Source organism: Dendroctonus ponderosae, unplaced genomic scaffold (assembly GCF_020466585.1).
Source record: "Dendroctonus ponderosae isolate FM_Combo_2020 unplaced genomic scaffold, Dpon_F_20191213v2 Dpon_F_20191213_2, whole genome shotgun sequence".
In the NCBI taxonomy this organism is placed as follows: domain Eukaryota; kingdom Metazoa; phylum Arthropoda; class Insecta; order Coleoptera; family Curculionidae; genus Dendroctonus; species Dendroctonus ponderosae.
In genome coordinates, this window is record NW_026018165.1 from 15,104,979 (window position 1) to 15,124,445 (window position 19,467).

The window sequence follows — 19,467 nt, forward strand, 5'->3', positions numbered from 1 at the left end:
TTTTTACTAATGCATAACAGCTGCAAATTATTTTCAATAATGAACGAATAACTAAAGAAAAGTTTATTTGGAAATACCCTGTATAGTAAAGAAACATATTTGTGTATGGAAAAGATCGTTTGTGAACGGATATGTAGAATTTTCGGCCCTTTAATATGTTCTAAATTTTAGCAATTATTTAAAAAGAAGTAGATAGTGACTCAGACAACAACACGTACAAATTTCCTTTCTTTGTTGATTAGTTTTATTACCGAACACCCTGTATTAATATTAGATGGCAAATCTTTGTGCTTCCCCTGTAACGCGACGATGTTGCCGCATTTTCACAGCACTTTTATGGATTCTTGGCGTGTCTTGGGTTTTGGTGACATAAATGTTTAGAAGACGGCTGAACCCGCCTAACCTAATTAATTTGAAATACTTTTCCAAACGCTAAAAGAAATCGCTTTTAGTAATGAATAGATCAACTAATTGTATGAACAGACTGAGACGATTCTACAGTGTTAAGACTCCGTTTCAATTAGTCAGCCCTTTAAAAGCTTTAGTGCCGGAAACGCCTTATAAGTCTAAAATTATTAGCCCGAAAGCGCCCCCGAAAGTGAACATTGACGGCGAAACAATAGCCTTACTAGAAAGGTTGTCTTTGGTGGATTGTGCAAATAAGAAGGGCATTGAGACTTTGGAGGCTGCCATCGAATTCGCTGATAAAATCCACCAAGTTGATACTACCGGCGTTGAGCCCCTTATTACAGTCCTGGAAGATTTGTAAGTATCCCCCAGACTAGCAGATGCAGATTATGATTCCACAGGTTTTAGCCCTCTTCGATTAAGGGATGATCAAATTAATGACGGGGACTGCAAAGAGGAAATTTTGAAAAACGCCTGCGTTACCGAAGAAGGCTATTTTGTTGCACCGCCAGGAAATATTCCTCTCAAGAGTAGAGGGGATTTGTTATTTGAAAACGAAAGCAATTCAGTCAAAAATTAAGTACAATGTTCAACTCGATTATTGCCCTAAGTGAAAAGCATGGACTTTTGCGAAAATTTGTATTTCCTAGAATGAAAATTGAACAATTGAAGGTGGGCCCCGTTGGCTATCTGTTGTTGCACCAGTTGAGAAACGAATGGTTCAATCACATGATCATAAATAAAGAAACCAGTGTCTTTATTTCAGATAATGACTTTGAGGGAACTTTTCAATTTGCAAAGCGTCTATGTTTAGATAGGTTGCCATTCGGTATTGCGGAAATAATTCAAAATAAACGAATCAGTAATGAAAATCTGATTCTGGAACATTACGTAGAAAGAATGAATAGCAATGATATTGATTTTGAAGCCTATTTTGGTAATGAAGACAGTTTAACTCTGAAGTGTACCATTTTTACTACTCCAACGAATTCAGTTCCTTTTTTCCATCAGTGGCAACGGGATCGAAGAATATGGTGGCGCAAGGTAAACATTCTGATCATAATTTTTACTCTGTACGCTGTTTTCAGTTAAAAAACTGATAAAATGGCGTTTTAACTCGTTGGCCTCTATTTAACATTCAGATAATGTATAGGGCCCCAACGAAACATTTGGATTTTTCGTATTGATGTTCAGATCTTATTTTGAACACAGTGTATTACATAAAATTGTTTCAGTTTTCCGCAAGTCCAGGCCGGTATTCGGTTACCGACATAAAAACCGAGACAAACAACACACAGACCGTCCAAATCAGGGCTAACTATCCATGGAAATCGCATATTGTTGAAACTTTGGCCTTACATACCGGGCCAAAGTATGTTAGTGAAGCAGATAAGGTATATTCTATTTACCACATCCTGTGTGGCGCTTATGAGATATCTGAGAGTCATTATGCCTTGTAGTTTAAAGATGGGAAGAAGACGATTCCTAGCAGTAGTATAATCAGCACCATTCACTTGAATACTTTGTTTATGAATACTATTTGTGATGCGTATGATGAATCTGAGTATAAAGGAAACAAAAGGGCGTTATTACGATTCCATCGGAAACTTGCTCCTTATAGCATTAGCTTTGCCATAGCGAGTGGAGGAGGTATGAGTTTTCATGGTCGAAGAATATAATTCGTGTATATTTTGGTTTACTTTGTTTTACTAACGTTACTTTATTTTATTCGTAGTTGCTGCCATAGTACAGGAATTAAATGACCTGGCTTTGCATTTAACTGAACAATTCCGCACGAATCATTTATCGACATTATTTTTGCCGAGGTCTTCAAAACTTTCTCTTGAAGCTCAATGGAGGCAGTATGATGAAATGGGGATACCTTATAATGTAGTGTTAAATGAGAGAACACTCAAGGATGGTTTGGTGCATCTTAGAAACAGAGACACAACATTAAAGGTAAGTGTTTCCTGAAGTCTTTCTTTACATGAGTTTTTCCAGTTTTTGCTTATGACTTCTTTGTTAAAAAGTTTGAACTTTATCTTGTCTCTAAATCTGAACGAAATTACGTATCGTGTTCTTTTAATGAAAAAACGCTCTCTTGAAAGATAAAAATCGTTTTAAAGCACTCCAAGTCCGAATAAACCATTTAATTTTACCGCTTTTCAAAACTCTGAGGTAGGAATACATTAATTGATTTTTTTTTGCCCAGGAACAGGTACATGTTAGTGAATTGGTGGCCTACGTGGAGCAACTATTTAAAAACTATTGAGTTTTCAGAAAATAACAAATATATGTCAATTGTTCATTACTTTTTGGTTGTTTTAGCATTGTTTGTCCATATCCTGTTGATCCTTTCAATTTCTCGAGTAGAGTTCAGAGCAAGCGCAGTGGTATTTGGTTTTTTCTACATTAAACACGTCTTGCTATTCATATACTGTATTTGACTTTCACTGGTTTTTGTTTACAAGTTAACAAACAAATACATTGCTGAAACCATGTAGATTTCCCAGGCAAAGCTTTTGCGTGTATTTCTACTGCAAACACCCTTATGCCCTACATTTACGTATTACGCATAGTTTTTGTCTGTTATTTACCTGAACACTACCACAAGCAACTTGGCTAATTACTCTTGAAACAAGTCTTTCACGCTAATTCCTGTGGGTTTTTGCTTATTCTGGGCCTCTTTAAAAGCCAGACTGAGTTTCACGGCTTCGCCTTCTTCCGGTTCTTCCACTGCCTTATTGTACCTGTCTCTGTTAATAATATCTATAGCCTCTTTATATAGCTGTTCTTCTGATACAGATTCATCTCCGTACTGTTCCTTCACTTTCGTGTAGATTTCAATGAATTTTTGCGTTAACGTTGGAGATCTGTTTTCCAACGACACCAAACCGATTTGTTTGTTGTTTCGGTGAAAAATACTAGATAATATTTTACACAGTTAGATTTTTAACTGCGGTTCGAGTCCAAGGTACTTACGCCCGGATTTTGTCTTCAGGATAGAATATATTTCTCAATTGTATATTGGCAACAGGTCTATCAAATCGGGGCTCATCTTTTGGGGGGAATTTCGCATATATATCGTACCAAATCGGGCGGTCATTCCAGTTTAGGGCTTTCGACTGGATCAGCCCCGTTGTTCTAGTGTTGTACGTTTATTAGAAATACAGTTTAATCACGTTAAGGCTGGACTCACCGCGAGAAGATTGTTCCAATTTTCTCTAGTCTCGAACCAGCCATTCTTTGATTTTTAGTTTAATGGGGCAAGGAGTTGAGAAATTATTGTTTTAAAGTGGAAATTGGGTTATCTGCTTCAAAATACGAGGTTATGTGTCATAGTACAGTGTTGCCCTATGCATAGGGGCGTTGCTGTGACGTACAGACACGATAATCAACCAATTGCAGCCAATATTTAGGACGTTTTGCGGTTTTTTTTAGTGGAAATATAAACTTCCATTCAATTTTAAAGATTTTAATCATAAAATCCACATTTCGGAAAAATTAAACGAGCTTCATAAAAATAACAATTTATTTTCTATGATCCAAGAACAACGGTTACGGCCTATAATATATTTTCGGAACGCGTGGACAAGGTACAATTACTTCATTTATTATTATTTAACAGCTAATATCAAGCTAAAATTTGATTTGGAAGTTTAATTTTACACATTACAAAACATTTTCTTCAACCCGCGACAGTTAACTTGGTTTGAATTTTTGATGTATTAATATTAAGTTTAATACATTTTGCAATTTACTTTTTTTGTAACTGTTGCAAGGTGCTTAATATTTGAGGCAATTGTCCCTTATCGTATACTTACTTACTTAGTGTTGGTATCGCACACTTAAAAAAATCATATAAAAAATTGACAATATTTTATTAGACTAAACCATCGTAGTATGACCAAGAGAAGAAAAAGCTTATAAATTTACAAAAACAAACTATTTTGATTAAAGCAAAAAAATGTACAACCTGAAGAGGATATGTGAGGGAATATTTACAATTCAAATTTTTAAACATAAGCTGTAACTGGTCATTCCAGTCAGATATCCTCTCATTAAATAAAATTATTTAGTATCACTTAAAATATACATATTTGAAAATGCTAGGACCACGATTTAGGAAGCTCACTGCCACGTTTCGAACGTAATTATTTACATTATAATTTATTACCTTAGAAAGTAGATTAAAATAATGAAATTAACACTATTTGAAATTTCAGTAGTAGGTACACGCTCCTGAAATCTAGCCATAAGAGGTAAAACGGACACAGACAAGAAAATGTTAAAAAATACTGCTCGATAATAGTAATAATGCAACGAATTTTCAACGGGTTTTAACCTCCTGCAAGACCCCATGAAAAGTAGCTATATCAAATTTCATCTCAAAAAGAGATCCAAATGCCCAAATGTTTATTTACTTTGTCAACTTTACTTTGGTCACCCAATTTACTGAAGGCATTATTTGTCAGTTCCATAAATTTTCCAAAATGCTATTCCTGCTGAATGCCTCTAATAAATGTAATTTATTCCAATGTTCAAATAACACGTCATGTACTACATTCCACAATACACTTGAATAATCTATTGCAATTTAACCAGCTTAATAACAAACCATTTGCGTAATAAATATAACATTATAACTTATAAAAGTATAAAATAAATATAAAACCATTTTCTATAAAGGGGAGAAATAGCGGTAATAAGGCAAAATATACTTTGCAACAAACAAATCATTTTACCGGGGCGGGGCAAAATCATAGGGCTGGCAGTTAAATTTATTTCTGTTCACGTTGAGCCAAACATTTTTTCGAATAGTTCAGAACTCCTAACGGTTTTTTTTCTATTTACACTAATCTCTTCTTATAAATGTTCTCCCACTAAAAACGAAAATAACATATGTCAATATAATTCAGTAAAATGAGGAATAGAAAAAAATCCAAGAAATGTATATTCAAATAAGTCTTTTTAAAGCCTAGTGATATTCATAGCTACAGCTTTTTGCAAAATTCCCGATTTATTTAAATCAGAGAGTTAATTTTGATTATCAAAAATACAGCGAAACCTTTGGACCCTGAAATTAAAAGTAAAATTAATATATACTCACGTAATAGTCTTTTTGTCCGTCGACTTATTCTCAGGCCTGGCCCGGTTCAAAACTTTCAAAAACTCGGAGGTCTTGGCACGCATCCTACTGTGAATGTAAGCCTTTGAACACTTAATATGATAGTGCAAGTAATGTCTAAACATATGTATTAAATTGATAGTGTTGTCTCTGGTATTTTTCGCTGTGTGTCTTGGGAATAGCACAAATGTCACGTAGCCTGTAAAACGATGAAACTACACGTAACCGAATGGTTCACAATGGAATCTTTACTTACCCACATTATTATCCACTTTAGCGTCAGTGTCTTGAAGTTCTCTAGGGGGCTCTCTGTGGCTGAATAAAACCGGGGGCGCAGTATGCGAAGCCCTTAGCCCTTCCTTAAGTTCCTGCATAAATACTTTGCCTATTATTACATCGTCTTCGTCGCGAAATCGCGTTGAAAACACAACGGTTACTCTATCTGCTTTGGCTTCTACATATCTGTAAATAAATTAACGGATATTGAAAAAAAAATGCGAAAATCTTCTTATAGAAACACTTACAATGTTTCATCGTCCCGATAATGAATCACGGCTCTATTTTGGCCCTCATCGCCTGCCACTTGGAAATCAAAGTATTTCTCAAACACCGAAGCAAAACAGTTCCTCTTCAACAGCCCCATCTTTTGAACCACTTCTGTCCAATCTGATGGTATATTATCTAAATCTATGAGACAAGTTACATTGTAGCCACTCTCAGCAGCGGCCATTAAATATGATCCGTACACTCTTTTGAGCAGTTCATCAGCACCATGTTCTTGAAGTTGCTTATAGAACTTTAATGCTATGCTAATCTGCAAAAAACCATGAGGAGTTTTAGGAGACTATTACAGTCATTTTATATACATAGTGAGAATTTTTCTGATTTTAGTTTTAAAAGACTCTCGCGCGGGTTATTTGAATCTCACATTTCCTAAATTTTGGCTGGTGATTCCTCGCAAGTTCCTTGTGGAGTCTAGCGTATTATTCCCTATACGCGCTGAATATAAGTTTCTTCTGGATGGTTTTCCTGGATTGTTCCTCCTATTCTTCGTATATCGTATACCAATAGAACATATAAACACCCCCACTATCGGGTCTAGCGACTAGTTTTTTTGTCCTTCCAGTTTCTTCAGAAGAGCGATTTCGATACAAATTCAAGTGTGGTTTCGTATTTAAAAAACGAGTATTTCTTTATGTCGCTGTAGAAAGTAATAGCAAGCAACGCGGTTTTCCGTATAAAAATGTTAAATCCATCTTTAAAACTCTCGCGCATCCGCATGAAACCACTTATGTAATATATAACATCTATTTCCAACAAAACCAATCTCCTTGCTGACTCATAAATCTTAAGTTTTCCCTTAAAGGCTTGCGTAATTTTCAATTTGCCGGAAGTAAACAGAGACTGCGTTGGCAAGAAAAAGGTAATAAGTTAACGGCAAGAAAGTATTCAGCCAGGAAATTAAAACTGAAATAAAAATACACGTGTTTGATAATGATGTGCAAATATTTCGCGGTTTCCTTGCGGAAATAATCGATATTGCACATGACCGAAAAACATTGCTTTCCCGACACCGCTTAAACTTAAACATTTGTATTTTTGGACGATTTCAAAACATGTTTGCCAAAAACGCAATTAGTCAAAATTTAACTAAGAGATAAATGTATTAAATCCGGAACCAAAGTAAAAACGATGATAGAATGAACGTTCCTCGTTCAAAGTTCATACGTTAGACAATAAATCAACTTTGAACAGCAACCATCATGTATTCATTTCGCATAAAAACAGACAAAACTTTATAAAGCTCGAATAGAAATCGTTCGGAATATTAGGTATGAATCTAATAGAGTAGAATAAACTATATTTAATACCGCCTTGGATGATACAACAGATGGTGCGCGTTTATTAACGACGAAAATCTGAATAACATTCGATATGCAGATGATGCGATGATGATATGATGAGCAACAGCGAGCGATAGTTACAAACACTTATGACATGAATCTTAATATAAATAAGGCTGGGATCGACATATACAAAAACACAGCACAATAACAGTTGGAATTGCTAAAAAATGTACGACTACTTCAGTGGATAGAGCTAAAGTGATGTCTAAGGTTCTAAAACGAAGAGGTACTTAGTAAAAGGAGAATCTACTTGATATACATTTTAACGGTGTAGACGTAACGGATACCCTTGACCCAACTTTCCCTGTAATTGCTAAATAAAAAATAGTTGATTTGAATGGAATGTTCTAATATAAAAGCGGTCTTAAGACTACTAATAAAATGCCTCGCAAATTTAACTGATAAGTACAGATAACAGTTATTTTACCAAATGAGGCACGTATATGTTATGTTCTTATTGCTGTTTACTTACCCTAATCTTAGCTTTATCTCCATTGAGATTAGAAATGTGATATAGAACCCCATCAAAATCGGCCACTGTCACGTCTATGCTCTCGTTTTTTAACCTGGGGACAACATCAATAAATAAATGCCTGCCATTATTCTGGTTTGGGTGTTGAAAGGATGAGTCATTGCGGAACTTCCTGTCTCAGGGCCTTCGCCTGATAGTAAATCAATGAACTTTTACAACAGGAAATGCAGACTAATGTTTATCGGAAACACGAATGCCTCACCCAGCCAAAACCAACCGGCCCATTTTGCTGAATATGAAAAAATCGCCAAAACATCCAACTTACCCGGCTTGCGCATTTTTTATCTTCAACGTAAGCGTATCTTCGACTACCCTGTTATTTATCTCTAATAAAATCATCTTGGAACTCGCTCGAATAAGTACTATTTTGCCAATTTCAGGAAAATAAACCTAGTTTGTCCGACATGGGAGGTGCAGATTGTCAGTCAACGTCAGTAACGTCACTCAAAATGCAAACGTCTTTACTTGGCCGTTGTGGGTAATACAGATTACTGCTTTCGATAGTGGCGGTTTTTTTGTCTTCGAGAATTGAAGGGATTTTCTAATTTTGTTCTATCATCTGCATGGTATAGCGGTCAAAGTGAGCAAAAAAAAATTAATCCACTTGATAAATATTTAATAAAATGAAAATGCGATCTGGTGGTAGCGTTGCCGACGGAAAGATGCCGCCGCCTGCGTATTCTATGGTTCTGACGTGTCAATTTTAAAACGGGTTTTTTGCTCTGAGTACTTTGATGTAGAATTATGTCAAAAGTTTAGTTCGTTAGTTAAAATCCGCCGCAAACCATTACTTTAATCAAATCCCTGATGAAAAACCAGACGTATGTATATAAAGTACGAGGGAGCATCAAATTTAAACGGCACTGACGCGTTTTTTCAACTCTCATCTTAATTTGCAATATTTAAAAAATCATACTATTTTAGTGTTATTATTATATTATTACGTGAAGAGCACTTGCGGTTACTGATTACCTTGTTATTAGTGATGAGCAAAGCAAGAACAAGACCAACACATGGTCCTTGTCAAGAGTTTTTCGACTCTTGTAAAAGTCTTGGTCTTATTCTTGCATACATAGTCTTGGTCTTGGTCTGGCATTTTTTTGAAAGACCAGGCCTAGGAGATTTGAAATTACTCAACAAATCAATTTTGTTTATAATTTAAATATCCTGGTAGACAAATGGTCCTGGGAGAATGCCTCAAAGTTACCTCCTGAACAGATGAGACGGGTGAAAGAAAGTTTTTGCGACCACGTTTATTGACCAATTTTGCAGCTTTCATCAAGCATAAGATCAATATTAACGTAAATTATGTGAGTGTGTGAGACATACCTACATCTCTCGCATCCTGTAATATGTGGTGTCCCCATATCACATATCATTCACTGTATCTAGAAACTAGTTCCGTGTTTCTGTTGGATTTTATTCAAAATAAAAGCATTTTTATAAAGTAGGAAATAAATAAATAAAACTTGAAGTACACGTAACATAAACCTACACGCGACCATCCAATACGTTACAAAACTCATTGGCTTTCAGTAGGGCCTCCTTTTGGATGTCAATCATTTCATTAAGCAAATTCTTCCAATTCGTGGCGTAATGGTTTTTATCGAAACCGTTCTTCTGACTGGCTTTGTACAGATCGCAAGCCATTTTGTGAAAGTACACGCAACTCTCTATAACGTGCCTGTTGCTTTCCAACACCTCCCATTCCATTGAGGAGATATGCAAGCGTCTTTCTTCGTCTTGGAGCATTTCTTCATCGCCTTCGTTTATGTCTTCCGAGATGTCTTCTTCTCCATACATTGCAACGTCGGCTGCGTCGTCTTCAGGGCTATCTGTGGCTATTAGTTCCTTAACTCGGTCTGCATATCTTAGAGTATTCAGGGAATGATCCACAGAGAAATTGCCTGGACTAATCAAAGCTATCATGCAAGTCCTGGACTTTTCGCCAATGAACGAATCGCGAAGAACTTGAGTTAGTTTGCTTCCTCTGAATGGCAAATGGGCGCCTTTTCTCCCCAGAGCTCGAATACATTCCTTCAAAGCCAATAAGCTCTTGTTAATATCAGCACCTTCTATTCGTGTTTGTCTATTCGATTTGTTGGTATCAGCTCCACGTTCGTTACCAGCCAAATCGATCAACGAAAACTTTCCGTCAACATGTTTCGACCCAGATTTGCGAAGAATAATCTGAAACACTGCGTGAGATCGGGATGAATTCGAGTTCGCAGATGTTTGTCCAGAGGTGCGTTCCATGCTGCCTTTTTGAATGAGATCAATTACATCCTCCACTTTTGATACGATCTTTTCCGTCAGTCCAACTACCTGAACTTGCTGTTTTCCGTCTTCCAACACTCGTAGTCTTTGCTTCTTGGCCAGCAAGTCAAAGACAAGTTTACCGTAGATTTCGAAAAAGCTGGCAGATACCATGTAGTTCTTTTGGGCGTATTTCTGATGGTTTAGTAGTTTGAAAACGTCCACTGCCACCAAACCGTAGATGCCATTTCTGAAATTTTGCTGTTTTCCTAGAAGAAATCACGTCTTTAACTTACTTTAACGGAAATATTTTGTTGAAAGTTTTTGAACTACATACGGCGGAAGTTTACTTTTTAAACTGCTGTTGCATTATTATTTCTGCAGTCAAGGCAAAACTGCAATAGAGTTGTTTCACATCTCTGCATGTTTTTTGAATGATTTATTTTGTAATTTAACCAGGACTTAGCAGTAACATTTTTTGAAATAGCATCTTAAAAGTAGAAAACTTCTGCATCTGAGAGGTTCTACTTTACTACCTACATCATTTCAAACAAGCTTCTTGCAGTTGAAAAAAGAGCAAACCCAAAGTGTGTTGTGGAACTTAAAAAACGTTAAAATAAAACATCATTTTACCTCTAAACTCGCCTCCCATGGTATGAGTTTTTCCCGAGCCGGTCTGGCCATAAGCAAAACAAGTGGCCATTCCTCCTTCAAAAATTGTTTTAACCAATGGTTTAGCCGTAAATTTGTAAACGATGTCATTGGAGCAGGAGTCATCAAAAACGTAATCAAATCGAAAGTTTTGATTTTCCAGGTACTTTGTAAGGTCCACCTTATGTTTCGGCTCATGCACGATTAGCTGGTTCTTAGTGTTGACCGTAATAACATCTACCTCTTTCCGCCTGTCTTCCTTATCGTTCAGCGGCCGTTTTCTTACACATACCTACAATGTTTGCAATTTTTTGGGTTTTTGAGGCTGTTTTGGATTGGGAACTGACCGTAATTTGGTTCTCCACTACAGGATCGTGTTCTCTGAGCGGCCGAAAGTCGATACCGTTCCGAAAGTCGCGGATCATTTGAGAAAACTCCCAGTACGGGTTGTTCTGCTCCAGGTGCATGATCAGATCCTTTTGCGCCTTTTCGTCTGCTTGCCGTTGACGGCGCTCGTCTCGATTTTTTGCGATTAATTCCACTTTTTTAGCTGCTTCCGACTTGTAGTCGTAAATCGAGTCTCTTCTTAAGTTTGAGACCTTCTTGTTGGTGGGGGACTTGGGAGGACTCGGAGGGGGTGACGTGGAATCTGTAACAATTTTTTTCAATTTACTTGAAAGAAACAACTCATTTCATTCAATTGTGGCAAATTTTATATCAAGTCTTGGTTAACTGTCGAGGAAGTTGTAGTTCTCGGCGCGATGTCTTTAGAAGACCTTAGAAGACCAAATTATCCGCGGGACTTACCTAAACTTATGCTTTTAATTTTTTTAATTAACTAACTGTTAATTACTAGCAGTTTTGTTGCGGTTTTTGTATTCGAACTTTAAAGGACCACTCAGGAGCACATATTCACAAGCCTTAACAAGAAATGTGAATATTGAGCAGCGCTATTTGACTGATGCTTTGCAGAATTTGACGGCTTTCAAAAATATCAACCTGTAAACTTTTAGAACAGAATATTAAAGGTAAGCAAAACGAGAATCGTGGGGCAACAAAAAAATTATTTTTACGCCTTTTCTTTCTTCTACTCAAGAAGTTTTCTCAACCCTATTTATCGACCTATCAAGCGTCTAAAACACAACAAATCACTTTGATTTATCCTGCATTTTATATGGAAAACCCAATTATTTATTCAGTCTAAATGTTACACTTTATATTCATCGTAACTTTGTCAAATGTACAGGGTGCAAAATAAGGAAGCTTTCTAAGTGCACGAATATAAACACGAATATAAACTGCTGAACAAAATAAATGTTACAGAGTCAGATTTGCCCTAACTTTAGAACTGAATATATTCTAATTGTTCTGGCCGATTTGGTTTCTGTTTGAAGCCTTTTCCAGTCCAATTATTTTCGTCATTAAGTGTTTTTGGAAAAGTTTAGTGCGTCAGATAAAATTCCTACAGGGTGGATAATAAAATAATTCAAACTTGCGGAAAGGATGAGATGGTCCCAGTTGCAAAAAAAATGTATGATTCAACACCAAAGGCATCAACAAAAACTTTATATCTCAAGCTCTCATATTTGCAGGGTGTTAAAAAAAATCGAGTTTTTGGTTTTGCTGCGACATTTTGAATTATTGTCAATGTGCTAATGAATTTTTCCTCTTGGACTGATTTTCGAAATATGGAGCTCGTGTTCATATAGCTAAAGAGCTAAAACTTCATAGGCGACTAATTTTTTCCAAACTGGGAGCATGCCGAATTTAGAGAATTTTTTTATTGTTTCACTTTCTACCGTGTAGGAACTTTATCTGAAGCACTAAATTACTTACTAGGTGAAAAATAATTGGACTAGGAATGGCTTCAAACATAAATCAATAATATAAATGATAAAAGACTGGAAAAAACGAAAAAATTGTACGCATATAAGTAAAAAATCAAATTATTTCTCAAAACCCAAAGAAAAAAAATACGCGTTTTGCGGAAAGCGCACAAAGCAAATATAAATCTTAGAAGAAAACTTACGTTTGTTTAACTTTCTAGTTGCCGTTCTATCGGTCATGGAACTAGCTAATATAAATTAACGTTTATGCTTTAATGGAACATCCTCAAGGATAAATAACTAAATAAAAAACTTAGCACCATGTATGTAGTATGGAAAGGAAAAGTGGTGTGAACAGTTTAGCAAGCACCCACGGCTCCAATTCAAAAGCAATTCTTTAATGCAATCAGGGTTGGCTTCGCTGCGTGTTTTCAGGATTAGTTCGTATAATTTTCTATATATTAGATGATTTTTATTAAACGAATGCGTATTGCATAAACAAAATATTTGTCTCCATTGTGCAATTAGGAGCAAATGGTAATGAAATCAAATTCACTGTGTTTTTTCGCAAAATTAAAGACGAAAAGTGTCCGGTCCTGCACCTGTAGAAATTCAACGAAAAACTCACATTGTGCAAATTATAAAAGATCGAGATCCAATTAGGCAGTGAATTAATACGCGAATCAATATGGCACAAAGCAAGAATATTATAATAAATTTCGTAAATCCGACATGTGAATAATAGTTGGTGTCCTGTCGATATCCTTTATATCTATATAAATTGTTGAAGGTTGCGAGAAATCAATTGAAAATTGCGGAAAAGCGACAAAGCAAAGAAATACATTGAAATATAATGGATACTTGATTATAGAAATAATTGAAATGGTCATTTAAAAATGTATTGTGTTGTACAGTATCACAACATAAAACTATAGATTTCTCATTAAAAAAGAAACTCAATTTTTCTTTTGCATTTTGGTTGCGGTCTAGGTTAACGAGAAATTTAACATTTTGAGACTAATTAGTCAATTTAAATTTACTGTTTAGTCGCAATATTTGATAGTGTACTAAGCGAATCTAAGGCGCTTCCAAATAACATTAAAAATCGAAAATAAAAAAATGAATACAAAATGCGGTTTTGATGCAAATAAAGTTACATTATGCCAAAAAGTGCTTGAACATAATCATCAACTAACATTAAACTTGACTAAAATTCGAATTCATAAAGTATGATTTACTGTTTTAGATAAAACAATTAGGAAAATTTGAAAGAAAACTAACTTTTTAGGAAATGTTATATTTGACAATTTAAATTTTAGATCAAATATAATGTTTGATATGAAACATTATGATTATTATTTATTATAAATTAATTCATACGATTTGAAAAGAAAAAATCACATTTTTGTTAAGTAGCACATTAGGAAATTGCCAATTGCCAATTGGATTCTTAATTTTATTAATTTGAAAAACAAACAGCGGACATGCTTAGGTATACATTTACCTGTAAAAATGAAGATTTTATTAAAACAAATAAATAAGGCTATTATCATGTTGATGTCTTTAATACGAACTTACCGATTCTTAATCTGACTGTAGGTGTGATCCTTATAGAAGGAAGTCTGGAAATATTTGACTTCATATTTACTATGATATTTGTTTAACTTTATCATTAAATCATACTTCATTAAATGATACTGTACTGAAGCGTTGACGATAATGATTCAGACAGAAAACGAGTTTTGAAAATCAAATTGATTTTTTCTATAAAAATAATATCGTTATCACATATGATAAGGGTGACGTCGACTGCAGCACTTGTAGGTATACTATGTAGCAATGCTGATTGATTTTGCGTTTGAAAACTTTTAGCATGGACACTCAAATGAACAGGAAGCAGATTTGGGAAGCAGCCCAACATCTGTGGCTCTATTTCAGAATTTTTGTGCAATAAATACAGCGAATTAAACTTAGAAACATTTTATTTCATGTTACGAGTTAGTAAGAATGCGGAAAGTTCAATAAAATGAAGACAAAATTAATTACTATAATGACGGTTCCACAAATTGCAAAAATAAATTTTGGGAAAAGCTACATTATCTGTTAAATCAACGAAGGTTTATCGTATAACTCACTTTGTATCCTTGAAGCAATATTATTGTGGACATGGCTCCCTCCCATTCTGTGATTGACCTCCTCACTGTTTCTCCCTAGTGGTGTTGGTGATGAGGGTTTGGAGGATCTCTTATTTTCTTCGATGAGGTAGGGAAACATTTTTCCCCCTGTCAAACAGCTTAAATCAGTTTTACGTCACCGGAGAATTCCTAAAGGTTTGTCAGCTTTCCACCTTTTGGGATATTTCATCGGTTCACCTTCACCTTATCATTAAACTTTTTCTTTTTCGTCATTAATAATGGCTTATATTCCCTTATTAGTATATTTTAAGAGCTTCTTTAAGTCAATTAGTACTCGATTGTGCGTTAGCACTTAGGTACTTTACATTTACTTATGGACTGGAAGGCGCCACAGTCCATTTAAGGAAAATTTCACCGATTTATACCTGAACATACAAAGGGAAAGTCGATGGTTGTGAAGAAAATGGGCAAGAAAAATGTATTGATATTTCCACCCGGTATTTTTTTTAAATCTTTAGTTGTATTCAGAAGGTATTTACCATTTGAAGCCGATTTTTTCCATCTCAGAAGGACGTAACAGGAACAACAAATAACGACAATCAGCGTAAACATCATAATGTTATATTGCGATGTGTCCGATATTCTCGACTAACTGATTTTCCTTTAAAACATTATAAGGAAATGGCGTGGGTTCACTCTTAATCGTTGTTAAGCCAAAATAATATTCTTCATGGTCATTATTAGAATCCGTAGTGTCTTATTAGAGTTCATGAATGTATTAAAGTTACCAAACTGCGCAACGAAAAATGCAAATTTTTGTGCATTTTGACTAAGGCTTTTTTTGAGCAATCCCCCACAACTTCCTGCTGTTCTTAAGCACGACTGACAATATATGAAATAATCCATGAATATTGCTTGTTAGTTATCCTAGAATTTATTTTAATCTGTAACTTACCCCCATATAAAATACGCATGACTTTTAACACTTTATCTTCAACCCCAAGGACACTCACATTATCTTCAAAAATCGTAATTTTCAATATATTTACCTTTTCAAATGTTTTTTTGAGTAATTTTCTTTGAAGCAAATTAGGCAATAATCTTGGTGATTATAACTTCACTTACCCATCTTGATTAAGAACACTTTCACACATGGTGTCGCCAATCGCAAAACAATGAACACGTGAAGTATCTAAATCTAGACTGTTTAAAAATAAGCAAGTGAGTCATTACAGTCTTTACCACTGTTTTTAAATATGGTTAATTAAATGGAAAATTACGTGATTTTTTCATGAATTTTTATTACATTGCTACTTCATTTAAATAGCGTCCTTGACTTTTTTCCCTTGGAATTAAACAATTTCTTCTTCATTCTAACGCAACAGTAAGGACAAAAATATAAGCGATTATCAAGATAATAAAAGTTGAATTTGTTGGACGTTTTTAAAAAGTACAAGTCTTTTTATGGAAATAAGTTAAAAACAGGAACATTAAAAATCAAGCGCCGATTAGGTTTTCAAATTAATTTGTTTGTTTAAATTAATGGGAATAAATATTGGCCATTTGCCTGATGCTTTGATGAGAGTTCCAATTTTTTTCAGGAATAAGTTATTAATTTACTATTTTTATTCTAAACGAGACAACACTTGGTAATCTGCTAACAAACAATTGTAAGGAAACAAACTAGGATTCAAACGATTCAGGATATATCGACCAAAAAAATATTTTTTACAAGATGTTCGTATGTTTTCAAGCAAAAGAAAACAAGATTATCAGTATTTTCACGCCAATTAATTTTTCATTTGTTTTAAGTCAATAATTTCCGGTTGATAGCAGGATTTTGTGATTTTTATAGTATTTTATAATTGCTTAAGGCTACTTACCCCTGGTATCGTGTATTAAGATATATTTCCGTAGAAACATTATGCTTTTAAATCACGTCGAAAAACCACCTAATTGTCTTACTTACACTTATCCTTATGCGTTATCAGTGTGTGCGAAGTAAGCTAATATATTAACTATTAAATTAGGCGGAACTATTAGCAAATTTTATGAAGGTAGACATTACCAAATATTAATTTTGTGCAAATTTGAAAGGCAATTTATTAGGTCAGATACATCGAGTTGATCAATCAGGTGCAATTTAACACAAAGCAGAATGTTTTGAGTTCTGATTATTGATCAAACAAAAAGGGGGTTTCGCAGCCAAAGACATTTAATAATTTGGGAAACAGGTTCTGCGAATGATGACTTTAACTAGGTGTTAACGGGACATACAAAATCGATTGACGCAATTGCAGATAAATGGTTTTGCAAATAATGCAGAACATTTTTCGGCCGCAATAATAAACATACTATTTAAGTAATCTATATTTGAAAGCCTATAAATGCATTATAAAATACCCCATGTAGAGTAAAAAGTGGGTCACTAAAAAAATGAGGCAAAAGTTTGCAAATAATTTAGATTAACTTTTCAGTTTCAGCAACTTTAGAATTTCATTTTGAAAATTCAATTGGCAAAACTTTTATAATCATCAATAATTGAAATATTGAATGAATAATGAAAGCAATAGCACAAAAATTGTTACAATTGGAAAATATTGGTTTGGTGTTATGGTTACAAAAATATTTTTATTGATAGTTTTTGAGTTATTTATTATTCTCTACAAAAGCAGTTTTTTTGATAAAGCCCACATTACCGGGTAGAAGGTAGTTTTTATATCAAGCGGGTCTACGCAAAATGCCGCAGAAAATAACTAAAAGGTGGAACCCCACTCTTCCGGTCCTTTTCATAAAAATTATTAAGTATATTTGATGCATTTCGCCTTCTACCGAAAATACCAGGCAAAACATTTGCCCGTCAGGTGAAAACATACTGAACTTCCAGCATTCGACTGCACTGTATAATCGATTTTATATCAGACTTAATCCACAAGTCGGAAGATGGCGAAATCGTACCTATTTTTGAATATTACCTGTTTGCGCTTTAGTAAAAGAATAAATATTGAAGGATTTTTTTAGCTTAAAAAATGCAGCTTGCTGGTTTTTATATTAATTGGACTCAATTAAAAATCTCAAAATGAGCCAACTTTGTGTTCTTGTTTTCGCTTTTCATCTGGCTTTGATATTCACTTGTTCATCAACATGTTTGATTTAGCTGAATTGATTGTTTTTCCTACGCGGACAGTTTTTGCCACGAATTAAGGTTTGTTGATTATTGAAAAACATGCGAACTGAATATAATTAGGGCGTATTAGATTTAACAAAATAACGCAAATTTTTCTATGCGAGAGATTCTTTTCTAAATGAGAAATAGTGCAGGAGAGTGAAAACTGTATGCATTAATATAATCATTTACTATTAAAAGTAACACTTAAAACTAAAAACTGACATTGTTTACGCACAAAATTCTGCGTTTCACACAAATATGTCTTATTCGAAAGCTAATGGTTTCCGAGGTACAGGGTGTCAAACAATTGTTTTTTTAAATAGATTCTTGACCAGTTTTACTGCTGCCAAAAAAAATTATTCGGGGTTTTTTTCCATGCAATTCCATTTCAATGTGAAATATCCCAAAAAACGTGAGAGATGACTTGAATCTTTGTTGGAAATATCGGAGTATGAGATATTGGCATCAAAAAAGCGATATTTTAAGACTCAAAAAATATCTGATGTTTTAAATGGCTTCTAGAAAAAAACCCACAAATATGTTTTTTTGGTAGTAGTAAAACTGGTTAAAATCTGTTCAAAAAAAGCAGAAATTGCATTTACACTTTGTTAATTAACAATTTATTTGTCATTAGTTGAGGTCCATCCTGTATATGACCTACGGATAGAAAACATAGAAAAATGCCTTGGAAGAGAAAGTGGTCAAAGTGAACTCCAGGTGCTTCTCAACCATAGTTTCCATTGAAATTCCTGCACAATCTTGAAACTGGTATCGCGTTGAATAAACCTAATTTAAACTAATAAAATTTAGTATGATTTATAAAAAACTCAAAATCAAACTAGTGAATGATAAAAGATTCCTTCTAGTTTTTTATCATTAGTAAAAATGTCTTCAAATTAAGTTATGTGGGATTTTGAAAGAAACGTTATTTCCGCCCAAAGTCAAAGAACGGATTGTTTAATTATTTTTTGGAGATTTCTCAACTAGATTCTCTTCCAAGGCATTGTTTCTATGTTTTCTATCTGTAGGTCATATACAGGATGGACCTCAACTAATGACAAATAAATTGTAGATAAGTTCTATATTGTTGAGGAATTTAATATTTCAAAACTGAAAATACAATTAGAAGTAAAATTTCAGTAACAAAACCTCATGATATGATTGAAAATACAAACAATGTAATTTATGAAATTCCTTGCGAATGCAATAAATTTTATATAGGAGAAACCTCAAGACCATTACACAAAAGACTCAACGAACACCAATCATACATAAAAAACAGAGAATATCACAAATCACACATTTGTCAACATGCATTTGATAATTGCCATAAAATTCAATGGAATAATTCCACAATTCTAACAAAAGAACAATCCACAAAAAAACGTAAAATTAAAGAAAGCGCACTAATTTTACTAAATCAAAATAATTGTGTTGCTTCATGTTCATTTAATT

At 34.3% G+C, this 19,467-nt stretch overlaps 4 protein-coding genes across 9 annotated transcripts; 1 reads left to right on the plus strand and 3 right to left on the minus strand.

The window, feature by feature from the left end:
• Window positions 1–31: 31 nt before the first annotated feature.
• LOC109544526 (DNA polymerase subunit gamma-2, mitochondrial) lies at window positions 32–2,721 on the plus strand. 2 transcript variants are annotated; one of them, XR_002172593.2, is made up of 6 exons: window positions 32–765; window positions 817–1,452; window positions 1,644–1,802; window positions 1,869–2,058; window positions 2,144–2,367; window positions 2,621–2,721. XR_002172593.2 is itself a non-coding variant. In XM_019914770.2 (5 exons), exons 1-5 carry the CDS (start codon window positions 1,060–1,062, stop codon window positions 2,678–2,680), a joined length of 1,026 nt encoding a protein of 341 aa, XP_019770329.1. In that variant the 5' UTR covers window positions 995–1,059; the 3' UTR covers window positions 2,681–2,721. The 2 variants fall into 2 exon arrangements, 1 of the variants encoding a protein (XP_019770329.1); XM_019914770.2 differs by lacking the exon at window positions 32–765 and having other exon boundaries at window positions 995–1,452.
• Window positions 2,722–2,831: 110 nt separating this feature from the next.
• On the minus strand, window positions 2,832–3,757 carry LOC109544531 (probable 28S ribosomal protein S23, mitochondrial). Its single transcript, XM_019914777.2, has 3 exons — window positions 3,608–3,757; window positions 3,391–3,552; window positions 2,832–3,332 (listed from the first exon to the last, which is right to left on the minus strand). Exons 1-3 carry the CDS (start codon window positions 3,649–3,651, stop codon window positions 3,035–3,037), a joined length of 504 nt encoding a protein of 167 aa, XP_019770336.1. The 5' UTR covers window positions 3,652–3,757; the 3' UTR covers window positions 2,832–3,034.
• A 169-nt stretch (window positions 3,758–3,926) lies between these two features.
• LOC109544567 (probable actin-related protein 2/3 complex subunit 2) lies at window positions 3,927–8,416 on the minus strand. Its single transcript, XM_019914843.2, has 6 exons — window positions 8,241–8,416; window positions 7,916–8,009; window positions 6,061–6,350; window positions 5,793–5,998; window positions 5,519–5,735; window positions 3,927–5,291 (listed from the first exon to the last, which is right to left on the minus strand). The coding sequence occupies exons 1-6, from the start codon at window positions 8,312–8,314 to the stop codon at window positions 5,264–5,266; spliced, it is 909 nt and encodes a 302-aa protein (XP_019770402.1). The 5' UTR covers window positions 8,315–8,416; the 3' UTR covers window positions 3,927–5,263.
• Window positions 8,417–9,374: 958 nt separating this feature from the next.
• On the minus strand, window positions 9,375–16,051 carry LOC109544568 (kinesin-like protein Klp10A). 5 transcript variants are annotated; one of them, XM_019914846.2, is made up of 5 exons: window positions 15,969–16,051; window positions 14,844–14,990; window positions 11,230–11,531; window positions 10,865–11,174; window positions 9,375–10,500 (listed from the first exon to the last, which is right to left on the minus strand). In XM_019914846.2, exons 1-5 carry the CDS (start codon window positions 15,970–15,972, stop codon window positions 9,467–9,469), a joined length of 1,797 nt encoding a protein of 598 aa, XP_019770405.2. In that variant the 5' UTR covers window positions 15,973–16,051; the 3' UTR covers window positions 9,375–9,466. The 5 variants fall into 5 exon arrangements, with proteins under 5 accessions (XP_019770405.2, XP_048520178.1, XP_019770404.2 ...); XM_048664221.1 differs by having other exon boundaries at window positions 15,893–15,969; XM_019914845.2 differs by lacking the exon at window positions 15,969–16,051 and adding an exon at window positions 15,799–15,886.
• Window positions 16,052–19,467: the final 3,416 nt, after the last annotated feature.